Source organism: Pseudonaja textilis, chromosome 1 (assembly GCF_049901715.1).
Source record: "Pseudonaja textilis isolate UNSWEBS1 chromosome 1, rPseTex1.2, whole genome shotgun sequence".
Taxonomy (NCBI): domain Eukaryota; kingdom Metazoa; phylum Chordata; class Lepidosauria; order Squamata; family Elapidae; genus Pseudonaja; species Pseudonaja textilis.
This window is the reverse complement of record NC_141990.1, coordinates 211219197-211237289: the sequence shown is the minus strand read 5'-3', so window position 1 is coordinate 211237289 and position 18093 is coordinate 211219197. Positions and strand designations below refer to the sequence as shown.

The following is an 18093-nucleotide window of genomic DNA, read 5'->3' as shown; positions in this document are numbered from 1 at the left end:
GTAAAAAAGGGAAAGGGAATTCTAAGCTTTGTCATTGGGTGGAACGCAAAAAGTGGGAGGAGCAGTTAATCGCCGGCGAGAGAGTCGGAGAACCGGAGAAGACGAGCCTTCTTTCTCCACCAGGAAATGATCGGCGATAGGCGAGGAACCAGCGGAGGAAGCCTTCTGGCCACGTGATTCTAAGGCAGGGGCGGGATTCATTTGAGTGACTTCGCTGCGGGGCGAACCGGCGAGGCGCTTGACTCGCTGGGGAGGAAGCCGTAGGATTCTTCAGCGAAGCTGTCGCCGAGAGTTGGCGGCTGATTTTCGGAGGTAGAATGACGGGCGTTGCGATGAAACTGAAAGCGAGGTGGAGACGGGTTGCCTCCTGTGGGCTTGGAGCTGGGAGGCGTTAGCACGTGGGGAAAGCCGGTGCTCGCAACTGGGGGGTGCGGTCGCGGGGAGGAAGAGGCATTTTTAAGTAAAGCCCATTGGAGTTAAATAAAACCAGTATTCTGCTGGGAAAATAAGTCAGTTAAACGCTGCTCCGTATAGTTGTGATGCTGTGTTTGCAGTGGTGAGCTCGCAGGAGGCTTCTGTCATGCATGTACACACACACACACACACACACACACACGTGTACACCGAAATTCACGTGCAAATAGGAACTTTATAATGATTTATTATGACCGTCCTCTCCAGTTTTGTATGGTCTTTTGTGTGTGTGTAATGGTTGGATTACTATGGCGCCCACTACTTTAATGGATTTAGCCAAAATTAACTTTAAAAAATGTTTATGGTCAGAATAATTTTTTTATTGTAGAAATGTAAACTTACATTATGTCTATGTTCTCTCTTAGGTATATCATTCTTCCAGGAGAGGGAGAGGGAGGGAGGGAGGGGGGAGAGAGAGAGAGAAGGAGGGAGGGAGGAAGGGGGGAGAGAGAGAGGGAGGGAGGGGGGAGAGAGGGGGGGGTTCAAAACCTGGTGGGAGGGGAATGTGCAGTGATGCATCATGGAACTTGTATGCTTTAACATGAGGGATGGCAGTATCTGTTTTTTTATGTAATAAAGCAGTTTGACATTTTACCTTAATACTACTAGAGGTACCAGCAGTGGCGGATTAAGGCTCACTGGTGCGAGTGTGACAAATCTTGCTACCCCCTGTACCGTACAAACGAAGCCAAGTAGGCTACATAAAAGTTTATGTGGTGTCCCCTTTGGGCCTGGTGCCCTAAGCCCTTGCTTAGTCTGCTTAATAGTTAATACCAGAGGTGGGTTTTCAGCAGGTTCTGACCAGTTCTGGGGAACCGGTAGCAGAAATTTTGAGTAGTTTGGAGAACCAGCAAATACCACCTCTGACTGGCCTTGCCCCATCTATTCTCTGCCTCCCGAGTCCCAGCTGATCAGTTAGGTCTTCTTTTGTTGCCCTGCACAGGAGAACGGAGCTGGAAAGCAGGTTAGTGGGGTGGGGAGGGAATGGAGATTTTGCAGTATTCTTCCCCTGGCATGCCCACCAAGCAACACCATATCCACCAAGCCACGCCCACAGAACCGGTAGTAAATTTTTTTGAATCTAATACACTACTGGGTTACCAGTCGTGGTCTGAAGGAATCTGGATCATGGCTAGACAGTGGCTCAAAATGGAAGGTCCTTTCTGTTGCCTCCTACTGGTCGTTTGGACTTTTGCAGGCCAGATCAGATAACCCTAGGATTCTGTCCCAAGGTAGATGACCTCTGTGAACTTCCTGCATCATATAAAATAATATGATAGAAAATTTGGGATCTGCTGAGAAGATTGTTAATTAAAAAATATTAAAGGGGCAGAGGAGGAACCGATAAGGGAAAGTAATGGGCGGTGAGAGAAATAATATGAAGGTGGAGTAGGTCAGTATCCACTAAGAAGTTTTTTTTTTTTAATTAACATCACTGTTTAAGGGCTCCTTTTCTTTATGCAGCTTTTAATGCTTCTTTTCAAAATAGTATTCAAATGTTTCTGAATTTCTGAAATAAGGATGACTCTCAATGAATGAAATAATTATGAACCTTCTAAAAATCTCTTTGCACCTCTTAGCTGGTCTCTTATATTCTTTGCCAAAGAAGACCAGTTCTTTCAGGCAATAATTCAATGTTTTATTATGGGGTGTGGGTTTTTTTCTTTTCTTTTTGCCTTCCAGGTAATTTGCGGTTAATTTCACATGTCACCCGAAAGTGTGATAGTTACCGTTCGTCTTATTCGCTCTTTTGAGCATCGTAATTTCAGGCCCGTCTTGTACCGTGATGTTAACCTGGACCAGACTGTAAAAGAATTCATTGCGTTTGTGAAGAAAGGTAAGAAGCTGTGAAGGTTGACTTGGCTGGTCAGTGCACTGAAAGACTAATTGACAGAACCAAGGTGGGGAGAAAAGGGAAAAGGGAGTTTGCTGACAGCTCTCTGGCAGAAGAATTGGAGCATGTACATTTTTTGCCTGCAAAATGCATATTTAGACAAGCTGGAGAAAAAAAAAATCACCAGAACTACAGTGTTACAGCCAGCCAGCCAGCCAGCCAGGACATCAGTCATGTGTTGGTTGGGCCAGTTGTCTGATTTGATTATTTCCTTTGTTCCTACAGTGTTTCTCTTGGACCATGATTTGGAAAAGTCAAACTCAGTAAAGCTTTATTTCTCTCAGAATATTTGCTTTCTCAGGGATAATCAATCTACAAAGCAACATTTTTTTTTAACAGTACCATATGTTAAGACATTATGGGAGCCAGTTTAATTAAGACACCAGGCTAGAAACAGAGAGATAGTGAGTTCTAGTCCTCTCTTAGGCATGAAGCCAACTGACTTTGGGCCAGTCACTCTTTCTCCAGCCTAGAAAAATGCAATGGCAAACCACTTCTGGAAAATTTTGCCGAGAAAACTGCAGGCAAGCAGTCACTAGGAGTCAACGCTGACTTAAAGGCTCCAAACAAACAAACAAACAAGTTACAGCAGATTCTGAATTATAACATTTCAGTCTATAATTCAAGGGTCTTCAAACTTTGCAAGTTTAAGACTTGTGGACTTCAACTCCCGGAATTCCTGAGCTAACATGACTGGAGAAAGAATTCTGGGAATTGAAGTCCACAAGTCTTAAAGCTGTCAAGTTTGAAAACCCCTGCTTATAATCAGTAATATGATGGTTGTATCCATTGTATAGGCTAACTGTGTTTAGTCCTCATTTAACAATGCTAACAATCAAAAAGTAAACATTATTCCAATAAAGGAACTAACAATTCAGACAAACAAGTTAACAGTAAACAACAGCTTAATCAAGGAAACACCAAGACCACTCTCACCAATAGTGAAAGGGCAAGCCACTAGTATATAAAATGAGAGCAAACCCACTCCCTTCTCACACTGATGATGTTATCTAGTTCAGGAGTTGCCAACCTTTTGGACCTCAGGGACTACCAAACTTATAATTTTAAATCCTGTGGACCAGAGACCCTGGGAAAATCCCCCCCAAAAGTCTGCAGGAAAATTCTCCACCCTGTTTTCCTACCGATCGATCATTCTTTATTGGGGAATCTCAGGATACCATCTCCAGCTCCATTCTCAGGGGGAGAGAGAGAGAGAGACTTTTGGCTTCATGCAAGGAAAGCAGCAGAAATCTTTCTTTCTCTCCCTCAAACTCTGCCAGAAGTGAGTCTTTGTGAGATTTGTCGCACCGGTGCAGCCTCTTGGAGCAGGATGCTTTGCAGGGTCCCAAAGATTCATTTCTGGAAGAGTTTGGGGGAGAGAAAGAAAGACTTTTGCTGCTTTCCTTGTGTGCAGCTAAAAGCAGAAGAAGAAAGAAGCGGAAAGAAGCAGCCCGGTGGCCAGGCGAGGCATGTGGGGTGAGTGGGGCAAGTTTCCCCCCTCTGCCCTTTCCCTCCTTCCCTCACTATCTCATGTTGCTCGCAATGCAAGCCACGCAAGTCCTGCGTTCCCACGGGCCACGTGGGTACCGCAGCCTTGTGTTCCTGTACAGCTTGGATTGCTTTGGGGGGTGCTTTGGTGGTGACATTTCTCTGCGGGCCACCAAAATTTTCTTGTGGACCACCAGTGGTCCCTGGCCCACTGGTTGGCGGCCACTGATCTAATTGAATATTGAAACGTCTGCAAAAAAAACAACCAAGCTCAGAGAGCACCAAGGATCCCACAGTGCTAATTGGAACCAGAAACTCCATGGTTAAATGGCATGGGCATAAGTTGAAAAATAAGACGATTACACCACTTAGCAATGGCAGTCCTGGTTACTTTGTAAAGAAAGGATTAGTTGAGTCATTAAATGAAGAGTCCTTATGTGATTCTGGCTTATAATAATGTCCTGCCGATTTCCTAGCTGACTTGCTTGTTGGAAACCGGTAGGAAAGGTTTCCAAATTACAACTCTTGTGATTTCAAGACTCTGTGACATCATCAGTACGAGGGCTAGTAGCTGCCGCTCATTCAGCACTGTTGTGAGTTTAAACAATCATTTGAATGAGGGGTTGTTAATTGAAAACCACTTGTATTGGATGTAAAAGTGAACCCTCCCCACACCAAACCTAAAAATGGCACAAACCTTCCATACTATTACCATGAAAACTCTGCAGAACACCCATGTAGTCCACAGACATCAAGCCCACCTCGAACATGACTTTAATAAAATATGACGATCTTCATCGGTATGATATCAGTCTCTGATAACTACATAGATAGAGCTGACCAGTTTTCTTGGGAGTGTTGTGGTTTGCCGGCAACAGGTGTGGATGGATGAGGTCTCCGAGAGTGAGGACTCAGATGAGGGGCCTGTGTGTGATGCAGGGATGGGGCCAGGACCATCAGGGAGTGGAATGCTGCCTTTGGAGATTGTGGAGGCTGGCAGCAGTGATGAAGTAGTCCCCAAGGAGCCCATGCCCAGCGTGCATTCGTGCAGGGCTGCTCAAGGAAAGAGCAGCTGTGGCAGCATGGGCGACTTGGGAGTAAGGCTGGAAGGTAATGGCCCCTCCCCGAGATCATAAAAGCCAGCTGAGAAACCACAGTTCTTTGCAGAAGGCAAAGAAGTTTGATACTGGAGCCTGGTGGATGTTAGAATATCTCAGTTAGTGCTTGGAGACTCTTGGATTTATTGTTTAGGAACTTTATCTGTTGTTCTTGGCAGCCTTGCCAATCTTGGCAAGGCTCTTTCTTGTCGGAGCTAATTAGTTGGAAACAGCCTTTTGTCTGTGAAGAAACAGGATTCGTTCATGAAACAGTCCAAGGTTGTGCTGTTACCTTCGTCTTGTGTTTACTCTCTTAGAACCAGGTTTGGGTCAGAACAGGGAGGGTTTTGTCACTGCCATCTTGCACAGGGGTGGGCTTAAAATTTTTTAGCAAATGGTTCTCTGCCTGGTTGCTGGGTGGGCGTGGCCATGGTGGGCGTGGCCTAGTGGGCCTCCGGCACCAGGGCGGGGGAGGGCGTTTTTGCCCTCCCTGGGCTCTGGAGGCTTTTCTCAAGCCTCCAGAAGGGCGAAAACAGTCTCTCCGGGCTCCGGAGGCTCTCTAGAACAGGGGTCTCAACCTTGACAACTTTAAGCCTGGGGAATTCTGGGAGTTGAAGTCCTCCAGGCTTAAAGTTGCTAAGGTTGGAGACCCCTGCTCTAGAAGCCGGAAACAGGCCCAATTCTGGCCTTCCAGGAGGCCCATGTTTTACCCTCTTCTAGCCTCCGTACACTTTACCTGCATCCAAAACGGGCTGCCTGGGGACCCCTTGGAGAGGCCGGGTGAGATGGCCAGGAGTGGAATCTGAGGGTTCTCCAAACTGCACAGAATCTTAGCTAGGTTCCCTGCGAACCCCCAGCAGCACCCCGCCCCCCCGATCTTGCGCGATGCTTTCTCAGTCTAGCCGATAATTCTGGTGGGCTCCCACCTGAGGACTTGCCAGGTTGGACCCCGTTTAATCTTTCAAGATCAGTGAAAGTGTGACTAGGTGCTGCCACCTATTGGTCCCTTTGGGAGGACATCTCATTGCCACCTATTTGACTTCATTTGTAAGTTGGTTCCCTTGGATTGGGTGGAGTTTGACTGGTATTGGAAAACATTTTTCTATTCATTTTTCCTGCTTTTTATCTTTTCTCTTGGTCTAAGATAATGATCCAGGTGCTTATGTACAGTGTTAAATGTAAGGGAAAATGTTGGTTTTGATTTTGAAATGTTGATTAAATGTTGATTTTCATTTTTGCTCCCCCTCTAGATATTATCTTGAGGACAGAACTTTTGCCACCTTTCAGAAAACATACATATGGTAATTTCCTTTCCTTATTTTTAAAACCACCTTTAAATATTAACACAAATTCTGCTTTGAATAAAGTAAGGGACAATCCATGAAAGCATGGATATCAATTTGGCTTGGTTTTCTAATTCATTCAAACTTTCTTTGAAGATTTAACCCATAAAAGTCTGGAGACCAGGGAATTATTTAGTAAGGATCAGTGGAGCCACTGATTGATGTGGTGTACATTTAATTTTATGTCTCAAACAATTATCTGAATTGTAGAAATGTATTTACCGTAGGAGACCTTGTGCTGGGGAAGCCAGTGATAGAAATCAATTATTTCTGAAGACAACTTAATTTCTTTTCTTTCTTTTTTCCCATTTTCTGTCTTTTAATTTGCCTCTGATTTTAAAATCCTAATCCTAAATCAATAAATAAAGGCTTGCAATCTTATTGATTTAGTAATGCTCATGTTGGTCAATGTTACCAGTCTTTAATGCATGTATTCCTATGAGTAAAACTATTGAAGGAAGAATTTCCATTTGCTTCCTCTTGAGTAAACAGCATAACTGAATTGGCTTTTCCCTGGAGCTGGCTAGTAGTTGTCTTAGTGATGTGGGTGGAAAAGATTTCTTGATAGGAACCAGAGAAACCTACTCCATCACTGGACAAGGTTGGTGAGTTATTAATGATGTGGTCTACATTTTTGAGCTGCACCAATACGATGGCAGCATTAATCATTTCTATCAATCAAATTTGATCATTAAGATCAAGAGAACAATACATGTTCTCTAGTATGATATCTGTAGAGGGGACAGAAAGTAGAGGAATGTCAGAAATAATGTCACATAACAAAGGATCAAGTGTCTGGGTACCCACATTATTGCAAGACACGTCATCAGAACATCTCCAGGTATGACTACCCAGAGTGTAACACAAACATAACAAAATCTAAAACATAAATAAATGTCCTTTAATGCCTTCAACTTGGCCCCCACTATTCAATAATTCTCAGTTGGAGATAAAACTTATTCAAAAATAGTCTTTAAAAGAAAGCAATACAGTCCTAACTTAATGAACAGATAGAGGTGAAATAAAAAACCCAAAACAAACTACAATGAAGGAAATTCCATAACTGACCAGGATAAATAATTACCAAATTCAAGGAGATAACAAGGCACAGTCTGTTGGAAGGAAGCCAACCAAGATAACTTCAGCCCAAAATAACACAGACTTTACTTCTGGCAACTCTGTATTGTAAAATCTCTCTTATATACTATTCTCCCCAGCTTCAACTAATGAGGGAGATCATGCCCGCTTCCTCTCTCATAAGCCAAGTTGTTTCCTTCTCAGTTCCTCCCTGAGTGTCCTAGGATGAAGAGGGGATGGGCCAGGTTCTTCCTCTGACTGCCCAGCCTCCTCCACAACCTCTGGAGCCATACCTCCACTCCCTGTTGGCTGTTCCTCCTCTCCTGCAAGCCTCACTGTACCAAGGGCATGACACCAGATGTTGGGGAATGGAGACCAAGTTTTACTCAAAAAATATCTTTGGCAATGCATCAGCTGTTTGAATTATGACCAAATCACTACTAAGATGTGCCACTAGGCCAATTGTAGGTGTTGGTTTGCTTATACAACTGCAGGTGTTGGGTTGTATTGCTAGAGACAAGAGGCTCCTGATTTTGAACCTGTCATAGACTTAAAAACACAAGAGAATGGTATTATACCACTGCCAACTGATTCAGAGATACACCTGCTGTCATTCTGGAGGTCTAGACAAGTTGAAGGGATGTAGTTTGACATGGTCTTTTCTTTTAATGTTTAATGATCTTTCCAGAAATTGTGAGTGCTTCAGCACTGGAGGTTTTTAAGAAGTGATAGGACAACCATTTGCTTGAAATAGTATAGGGTTTCCTGCTTAAGCAGGGGGTTGGACTAGAAGGCCTCTAAGGTTCCCTCCAACTCTGTTATTCTGTTAATAACATTCTTGTTCGCACTGAATTCTATGACTTGTTAGCTGCCATCTCCCCACTCGTGTCAACAAGGTTGGATTCCTGGCAAGACCAGGAAAACTCATTCCTGACAAAATGTTTCCTATCCAAATTTTTAAAAAATAGAAAAAAAATTCCCTATCCAACAAAATGAAATTTAATGTAGAGAAAAGCAAGGTTTTGCACCTAGGCAGGAAAAACCAAAGGTACAAGAACAGATTAGATGAAACCTGGCTCAAAAACAGGAACTGTGAGAGGGACCTTGGAGTGCTAGTGGACGATCACTTAAACATGAGCCAGCAGTGTGCAAAAGCAATAAAAAAAGCGAACACTTCCTTGGTTGTATAAACCAGAGGCCTCCAACCTTGGTAACTTTAAGCCTGGAGGACTTCAATTCCCTTTAAGTCCTCCAGGCGTAAAAGTTGTCAAGGTTGGAGACCCCTGGTATAAACAAAGGCATGGAATCAAAATCATGTGAAGTATTAGTACCACTTTAAAAAAAACCTTAGTAAGACCACATAAGACCACACCTGGAATGCAACATCCAGTTTTGGTCACCACATTACAAAAAAAGATGTTGAACTTTTGGAAAAAGGGCAGAGAAGAGCAACTAGGACCTGGGTGTCAAACTATCCCGTCATGTGACATATCGTGATGTATGGCAAGGTTTTTTTGACTTTGGGGAGCCGGGGTGGGTGTGGCCTGTGTGTGACTCATCCGGCCCGTGAGCCGCCACTTTGACAGGTCTGAACTAGGATGATTAAAGGCCTGAAGACAAAAACAAGAACGGTTGCAGGAACTGGGTATGGCTAGTGTAGAGAGGGAAAAAAAAGGACTAGGAATGACATGATACCACTATTCCAGTATTTGAGGAGCTGCCACAAAGAAGAGAGGATCAATTTATTTTCCAAAGCACAAGAAGTCAAAACGAGAAACAATGGATGGGAACTAATCCAGGAGAGAAACAACCTAGAATAAAGGATAAACTTCCTAATTTCCTAAAAATTAACCGGTGAAACAACTTGCCTTTGAAGTTGTAGGTGCTTCATCACTGGAGGTTTTTAAGAAGAGACTGGACAGTCCCTTGCCTCTAATTGCATACGCTCTCCCTCCTTCCTGAACAAGGAGTTGGACTAGAAGACCTCCAGGGTTCCTTCCAGCTTTATTCTGATTGAGTGATTGAAAAATATGAGGCACTGCAATTCCATTGTACTGAGAACTTTTCCTTCTGGAGTTGTATCCTGGCATTCAACTTCCACATTCGCCTGTATGTTATTCATTCATTGTATTAATTATCAGAGTTGTCCTTGGGGTATGATTTTTCTAATATCCCAAAATGCTTTTTGGACTTGACTTCCATGCTGAAATGCCAGCCGTGACCCACAATCCTTTGAACTCAGTTTCTTCCATGCTTCTGCATTTCAATAGCCAGCAACTAATTGTGAGGTCAAGAAGGGGGAATCAAGTAGGAGCCGGAAGCAAAGAATAAGAATTATGTGCTGAAAGAATTTACATAGTAAGTAAGGCACAAATGAGAGCAGAGATAAACAAATAGGATTCTAAGATGAATTTGCTAGGCGAAGTAATATTTAAATCAAAATGAGTCAGTAAAATAAAAGATAAATCAATTGTAAGAGTCCATTTACATCAATTATACAGATATGCAATGGTTTGAAACAATTAAATGTTTAGCTGTATATCTATTAACATTCACTTAATAACCATGCCAGGTTTTTCAGTAAATAAATTTGCATGTTATAATGTAATGGACCATGTTGTTGTAGGAAGAGTGGCAAATGTTTAAAAAATAATAATGCACATCCCTTTGGACAAGTAAAAAATTATATCTGTGCTTAGACGGATCAGGAATGTCTCTTATATAGTATTTAACTAATTCTGAGAATATAGTGCTAAAATGTATAAATGTTAAAATTTTCCCAGGAAAATTTGCATCACTTTTTTGCAGGTTTTTTTAAAAGGAGAAAAATATACTAAAATGACTTAGAGGTGGTTTTTTTTTTTTTCAAAAATAGTAAGAATTGACAAAATTGTATAACCAACCTATTAAGATTAAGAGACAGTAGGTGGCAGAGTTCTATAGTAAAGCCCTCGCATGGTACACTGAGAAAAAAGCTTGAATAGGAGTGAGTATGTTTTAAAGTTTTATTTGTTTTTATTTATTATTTTTTAATTAAACCAACAAATTGTGTATTAGGGTTACAAAAAACCCAAAGTGGTCTTTTAATAGATGCTAGTTTCTGCCACAATCTGATAATGGCTTGAAATCACAAGATATTGATTAATGTAGTTGATACAATTTAGTCCCATTGTTTTCTCATTCCACTGAATACTTTTATTTTAAAATGATGCAGGGGGATAGAAAGTAGAGGAGAGCCCTTGAGGATCTGATGAACTTTCTCTTTATGGTGAAAATAGTGTAGTATTTTTTCCTCTTTTGGAAATATTAAACATACCTTGCATTTACAAAGATAATAAAAAGTGATGCAGAGTTAAGATCTACCTTGATGGATTGGTGTCAAAGGAATAAATTTCTCCTCCTGTTAGATCTACTCTGGATGGTTAAGAAAGCAAGGTCAGATAAACAGAAATTTGCTTATTAAACTTTACAGTATTGCCCAAAGATAAATATGGAAATATCTGTTAATTTGGGGGAAAAATATTAGTTTTGATTTCTAAATTATCTAAAGCCTCATACAGGTGGTCCTCGAGTTATGACAATTGAGCTAAGCAAGCTAAGCTTGTTAAGTGAGTTTTGCCCAATTTTATGATCTATTTTTGCCACAAATTAATAGTTAAAGCTCATGCAAGGATGTATTTATACCAATTGCATTGATTTAATTTGTTTATACAGCTTTTATGCTGCTTCAATGAAACAGACAAATACAAGTGGCGTATAATTATATAATTTAAACCTAAAAACCTTTGAAATAAATTCTAAAGCCAGTGTTCCAATTCATCATAATGAAATAAATAATGACTGGCTGTAATCTTCTGTACTCTTAGTTGAGATCCATTGATTCATTGAGGTTTCCTTCTTGTTTTATGGGTCTACATTTATCCCAAGTGGCATCACTTCAAGAGGAAGTTTCTAACTGTGATATCTAACTAATTCTAGTAAAATGAATAAAAGTAATACTCTGCAGAATGAATGAAGCATGTACAAAATCAGGGAGGTGTCCATAAGTGTTTAAGATCAAACCTGTCTCAAAGTAAACAATCTCTTTCAGACACAATGAAGATTATCCATCAAGCACATGGCTCTAAGGTGCGTTTATCATTGCTTCTTTATTTCCTTCTGACGATCATGATGATGATATTATCCATTCTGTCGTGTCCGATTCTCTATAGTCCAGGTCTCCACATTTTCCAATCTTGCACTGCTTCTTTGAGTTTTGCTATGCTGTGGCATGGCTGGCTCAGGAATTCTGGGAGTTGAAGTCCACAAGTCATAAAGGGCCCATATTTCCCCACCTCCGCTCTAGATCGTTCTAATGTTTTTTTTTCCCTCTTGTTCTTGGAAAATATCGACTTCTCTCATTCCACCCTTCCTTTCCCCATGTTTCTAGACCAATGAACTTGTTGTGAGTTTAGAGGATGATGACAAACTCATTTTGCCAGAAGACAGCACCTTGAGAGCAGCTGGTGTAGGTAGGTTGCTCGTTTGAATTGACAGAAGATGTGGTTCATTATGCTGGCCTTTAGATTGGATTAGATTAAATTCAACTTTATTGTCATTGCCGTGGATACAGGCAACAAAATGCAGTTAGCATCCAACCAGAAGTGCAAAACAACAGTAAAATATAAATATATGTATGCAAATATGCAAGGCATCTATGAATATGTCAGTGGAAAACACAACAAAATGTATGTACATGGGCACACAAAGATAAGTGTGACTGCACATATATGAACAAATACAATTGTACAAAATGTTTATGGACACATTGAATATAAATACAAATGCACAGAGAATTATATAAAATACATCATATATTATCAAGGGAAGCATCAGCATATGTGTGGGGACAAACGAACGGAGGAGTTCAGCAAGGAAACCGCTGTGTAGTAAAAACTGTTCCCTAGCCTGCTGGTCTTAGGCTGCAGGCACCTGAACGTCCTCCCAGATGGAAGAAGAATAAACAGTTTGTGGGCTGGATGGAAGGGGTCCTTAATGATGCTGTGGGCTTTACGCAGACATCATTTCCTCTGAATGTCCACAATGGCAGGAAGTGGAATCCCTACAATGCGTTGGGCGGTTTTCACCACCCTCTGTAATGCCTTTTTTTCTTTTATAGTGCAATTTCCATACCAAATTGAAATACAGCTAGTTAAGATGCTCTTGACTGTGCAGCGGTAGAAATTAGTCAGAATAGCTGAGGAGAGGTGATTCTTCCTCAGTAATCTCAGGAAGAAGAGGCGCTGGTGAGCTTTCTTAATCAGACTAGTGGTGTTAATCTGCCAGGACAAGTCCTCAAGAGAGATGGATCCCAGGAACTTGAAGTTGGTGACCCATTCTCCCATTCTCCCATTGATGTATATAGGAGAGTGTGCGCGACTATTCTTTTTCCTGAAGTCCACAATGAGCTCTTTGGTCTTGTTAGTATTAAGTAATATGTTATTGTCAGTGCACTACGTAGCTAAGCACTGCACTTCCTCCCTGTACTCTGAATCATCGTCATCGTTGATGAGTCCGATCACCATAGTATCGTCTGCAAACTTGATAATGGTGTTAGAGCCATACACAGGCCTGCAGTCATAGGTGAAGAGAGAGAACAGGAAGGGGTTCAGCACACAGCCTTGGGGTACGCCAGTACTCAGTGTGATAGTAGATGAAGTGGAGTTATTCAACTTGACATGTTGTGGTCTGTTTGTCAAAAAGTCCAGTATCCAATTACAATTATTCTGAGAACAGCTGACTGTATTTGGATCGCCAGCCGAAAAGCAAACACTATTGCTGGTGCTGGATGTACAAACCGGTAATTATTCAGGAGCCAGGAGAGGAGGCTTAATGTACATTCAAATCATTGGGCTTGAGGGCACTCTGTGTCTCCCTTCAGAATGCTAACGAAGGCATTTCTTTAAAGAAAAGAAAAGGAAAGAAGGTATGCCTAGAACTCTGTGGAGAGTAATTTTAAATGATTGACAGTTTGGTTATTAGAACTACGTCTGCTTCGTCTTTTCAGTAACATTTAAATGGACGGTTTGGTTGGAAATTTAAGAAGGGGAAACTAGCGAGGAGACATGAGAGAGGCATCTGTTTAATAAAGCATAGCGGTGAAACCACCCAGATTTTTGAAGCAGAGTGCCCTGGGGTATGTAGAGAAAGAGGATTGTATAGGCCAAACCAGGTGGCTGTAGGGTGCCGGTAAAATATTGATTTGGCAGTCCTTGTTCAGTGACTGTCTTTATTTATTAAATTTGTTTGCTGCCCATGTTGCCACAAGGCGACTCAGGGCAGCTTACAGCATTAAAATGAAACCATAAATATATCAATAAAAGAGCCATGCAGAGTTGCCTTGCAGTAAGATGGGCGGCTAATAAATTTGACAAGCCAACAAACAAAATGACATTAAAATTAGAATTAAATACAAGGTGTGACTAAAGATGGGGAGGAGCAGAGGAGAAGAATATAGGGGAGGAAGCATTCATAAAAGTATTCCATAAAAGAATCAGTGGTGGGTCTTATCCAGCAGGGCCTGAGGAAAATGCAACCTTTGATGGTGAAGCGAGGAGAGGAAAAAATGGAGTGTTATCTGGCTAAGCTGTCCTTTCTGGCATTTGTTCAATTTAAGCCTTCAAGAAAGGGTGGTTATGAAACCCTCTAAAAGTACTCAAAATCATCTAAACAGTTCAACTGACAACAGAAGAGAATGTATCGTTCAGATAAGATACAGGTGAAACTCGAAAAATTAGAATATTGTGCAAAAGTTCATTTATTTTAGTAATGCAACTTGAGAGGTGAACCTAATAAATGAGATAGACTCATTACATGCAAAGCAAAACAGATCAAGCCGTGATGTGGCATAATTAAGATGATTATGGCTTACAACTCATGAAAACCCCAAATCCACAATCTCAGAAATTAGAATATTGTGAAAAGGTTCAATATTCTAGGTTCAAAGTGTCCCACTCTGATCAGCTAATGAAGCCATAACACCTGCAAAGGGTTCCTGAGCCTTTAAATGGTCTCTCAGTCTGGTTCAGCAGGAATCACAATCATGGGAAAGACTGCTGACCTGACAGTTGTGCAGAAAACCATCATTGACACCCTCCATAAGGAGGGAAAGCCTCAAAAGGTAATTGCAAAAGAAGTTGGATGTTCCCAAAGTGCTGTATCAAAGCACATTAATAGAAAGTTATGTGGAAGGGGAAAGTGTGGAAGAAAAAGGTACACAAGCAGCAGGGATGACCGCAGCCTGGAGAGGATTGTCAGCAAAAGGCCATTCAAAAGTGTTGGGGACTTTCACAAGGAGCGGACTGAGGCTGGAGTCAGTGCATCAAGAGCCACCACACACAGACGGATCCTGGACATGGGCTTCAAATGTCCTATTCCTCTTGTCAGGCCACTCCTGAACAACAAACAACCTCAGAAGCGTCTTACCTGGGCTAAAGAAAAACAGAACTGGTCTGTTGCTCAGTGGTCCAAAGTCCTCTTTTCTGATGAGAGCAACTTTCGCGTCTCATTTGGAAAGCAAGGACCCAGAGTCTGGAGGAAGAATGGAGAGGCACACACTGCAAGATGCTTGAAGTCCAGTGTGAAGTTTCCACAGTCTGTGTTGATTTGGGGAGCCATGTCATCTGCTGGTGTTGGTCCACTGTGCTTCATTAAGTCCAGGGTCAACACAGCCGTCTACCAGGAGATTTTGGAGCACTTCATTCTTCCTTCCGCAGACGAACTTTATGAGGATGCTGACTTCAGTTTCTATCAGGACTTGGTACCTTCCCACACTGCCAAAAGCACCAAAACCTGGTTCAGTGACCGTGGGATTACTGTACTTGATTGGTTAGCAAACTTGCCTGATCTGAACCCCATAGAGAATCTACGGGGCATTGCCAAGAGAAAGATGAGAGACATGAGACCGAACAATGCAGAAGAGCTGAAGGCCACTATTGAAGCATCCTGGTCTTCCATAACACCTCAGCAGTGCCACAGGCTGATAGCTTCCATGCCACGCTGCATTGAGGCAGTAATTGCTGCAAAAGGGGCCCAAACCAAGTATTGAGTACATATGCATGCTTATACTTTTTAGCAGTCCAATATTGTTCTATGTACAATCCTTGTTTTATTGATTGCATGTAATATTCTAATTTTCTGAGATTGTGGATTTGGGGTTTTCATGAGCTGTAAACCATCATCATCTCAATTATGACACATCATGGCTTGAACTACTTTGTATGTAATGAGTCTATCGTGTATATTAGTTTCACCTTTTAAGTTGCATTACTGAAATAAATGAACTTTTGCACGATATTCTAATTTTTTGAGTTTCACCTGTAGTTTTGAAATGATTTGAACATCTCTCTTTATAAGAGGGAGTTAGTTTGTAGCAGAGGTGGTATTCAGCAGGTTCTGACCAGTTCTGGAGAACCGGTAGTGGAAATTTTGAGTAGTTCGGAAAACCAGCAAATACCACCTCTGACTGGAGATTTTGCAATATCCTTCCCCTGCCATGCCCACCAAGCCACGCCCACAGAACCAATAGTAAAAAAAATTGAATCCCACCACTGATTTGTAGGTAAAAAGGAAACACAACTTTCTTATATTTAGTGCATTAGTATCAGACACATTCATTTTTATCTATTATCTGAGGTTTATATGTCCAACAATGCTTAATTCATCTCATTTGAATAACAATAACCAGGATTGTAACCTTAAGAATAATTATAATGTATTAAAATCATAAATCATAATAACCATTAGAAAAAGGAAGCAACGGTGCCTCATAGAGCAGCCTAACCTACAGCAGGGAAGTAGCTCTCATCCCCCTGTTAAGGTTTCTCTCATCTGCGTCTATTAAGTGCAGAGTCACTTAGATGAGAGGGTGGTATGGAAATTTAATGATAAAAAATAAAAATATATCACAGCTCTCCAGAAAATCCAGGTTTATAAACCATTCTGAAAAAACCACTAGTATGAGAGACCCAATCTAATTTTGGGAGGAACCCTGCTCTAAAGAAGGGGGCAGCATCTAAACATTGACGCTTTATCTCCTTTTTTCATAGAAAATTGAACGGAGAGATCTAGCATTTAAGTAAGCACAGAATATTTTTGTTCACTTGTAGAAGTTTTAGAATAAGGGTGGACATCTGAAGCTCGCTCCTAATGACGTCAAGGGGTCTACAAACCCAGATGTGACCTTCTGAACAGGCTCACTCATTGGAGAAAGACAACATGTGAGAATAACTGTTTAGGAGCCATCATGATCTGATGAGCAAGGTTTAAACAGGGTGCCATTCACCCAAAAAGTTCTATACAAAGTGCCCTGTTTTCACTTTTGATTCCTCCAGGGCCCTCTTTTCTCTTTCTGCAGATTTCCTAGTCAATATTCAGTCATAGCTCTCCCCGCCCCTTGGTCCTTTCTTCCTGACACACAGGCAGACTTCATTAACTTACAGTTTAATTTTAAAAAGCGAACTTGGTCGCTTCACACTTCAGAAGGCTGCCACTGTCTTCTAATTGTGATGACTTTCCATCAGCGATGTGTCTGCTCTGAATTAGTAATGTTGCTGACTTACTGTTTTAGAAGAAGTCCTTGACCTGCTGGTGGGAAGAACTGTGCCTGTTCTGAACCTCTGTGGTTCCTTGAGCTCTGCCAGATCCCCTGTGAATAATTAGAGGCATTTGAAGGTATTGCTGGAGAAGCCAATTTGTGTCTTTCACTTTGCATATTGTTGAAGCCTCATGAATTAATCATCGGCAGGGGGAAAAAATTAGCTGCTTCAGTCTCGCATTTGATGGGTCATGAGGGAGAATGTAAAGTGACCTGTAAAATATTCTACTGTTCCTCTAAGTATTAAATTATTACTGCTACAGGTTAATTTCAGGGGGAACCTCCCTCCTTTCTCACTCAATAGAACAAGGAATTTTAAAATACAGGTTTAGCCATTTTCTTATGTCTTGAAACGATAATACAATGAAAGAGAAGAAGTAATGCTTTCAGCTTGTGGAATGCTATCTCAATGTCTTCGTTTTGCGTTTTGCTTTTTAAGCAAGGGTGCTTCCCTGTTCCTTCTGCCAAGCCTAGTATTTCTTCTTGCCATTGGGATCAGTCGTAAAAAGATGTTAATCAACAACAGCCTTAAAGGACAGCTTAATTATTACTATATGTTTTTTTCTCGTTGATGGGAAAATGCTGGTCTTTATCAAATAGGTGAAATATCTGTGTTTTCTTATTTCAGCGAATGAAACGGAGCTCGCATTTTTCTGCATGGACGATTACAGAAAATATAAAACCCATCCTGTTGCTACCTGGTGATGACCAAGAAAATTGAGGAAAAAAAAAACTGCACTGTTAATGAGGTGGTTTATCCTGAAATCCTAAAAAAATACATGTTAACAAGCATCGAGACTTTTGTTGCAAGTCCCATTGCAGGGGAGGAAGGAACTACAAACAGTGACATTGCTTTCTGACAAGACTAATTTCACTTCCTGAAATGTGTGATTTTTTAAAATAATAAACGTACCTTGATACTTTCTCTGTGTGGCTTGCAAATAGGAATTTGAAGGTAGATTGACACAGTCATTTATGCCAAAATGATGATGTATCAGCCACAGAAAAGAACCAAGCATAAAAAAAAACTCGGAACAATCTTAGCACACTGGAGCTTCCTTTGCATTTTTTCCCTTGTCTCTCCAC

At 41.3% G+C, this 18093-nt stretch overlaps 1 protein-coding gene across 11 annotated transcripts; it reads left to right on the top strand.

The window, feature by feature from the left end:
* Nucleotides 1-49: 49 nt before the first annotated feature.
* On the top strand, nucleotides 50-17930 carry C1H2orf76 (chromosome 1 C2orf76 homolog). 11 transcript variants are annotated; one of them, XM_087920362.1, is made up of 7 exons: nucleotides 50-184; nucleotides 2158-2311; nucleotides 6204-6254; nucleotides 11464-11501; nucleotides 11803-11884; nucleotides 16981-17084; nucleotides 17636-17930. In XM_087920362.1, exons 2-6 carry the CDS (start codon nucleotides 2179-2181, stop codon nucleotides 17070-17072), a joined length of 396 nt encoding a protein of 131 aa, XP_087776488.1. In that variant the 5' UTR covers nucleotides 50-184; nucleotides 2158-2178; the 3' UTR covers nucleotides 17073-17084; nucleotides 17636-17930. The 11 variants fall into 11 exon arrangements, 9 of the variants coding, with proteins under 9 accessions (XP_087776488.1, XP_026570442.1, XP_087776489.1 ...); XM_087920361.1 differs by having other exon boundaries at nucleotides 79-349; XM_087920360.1 differs by having other exon boundaries at nucleotides 83-312.
* The last annotated feature ends 163 nt before the right edge of the window (nucleotides 17931-18093 follow it).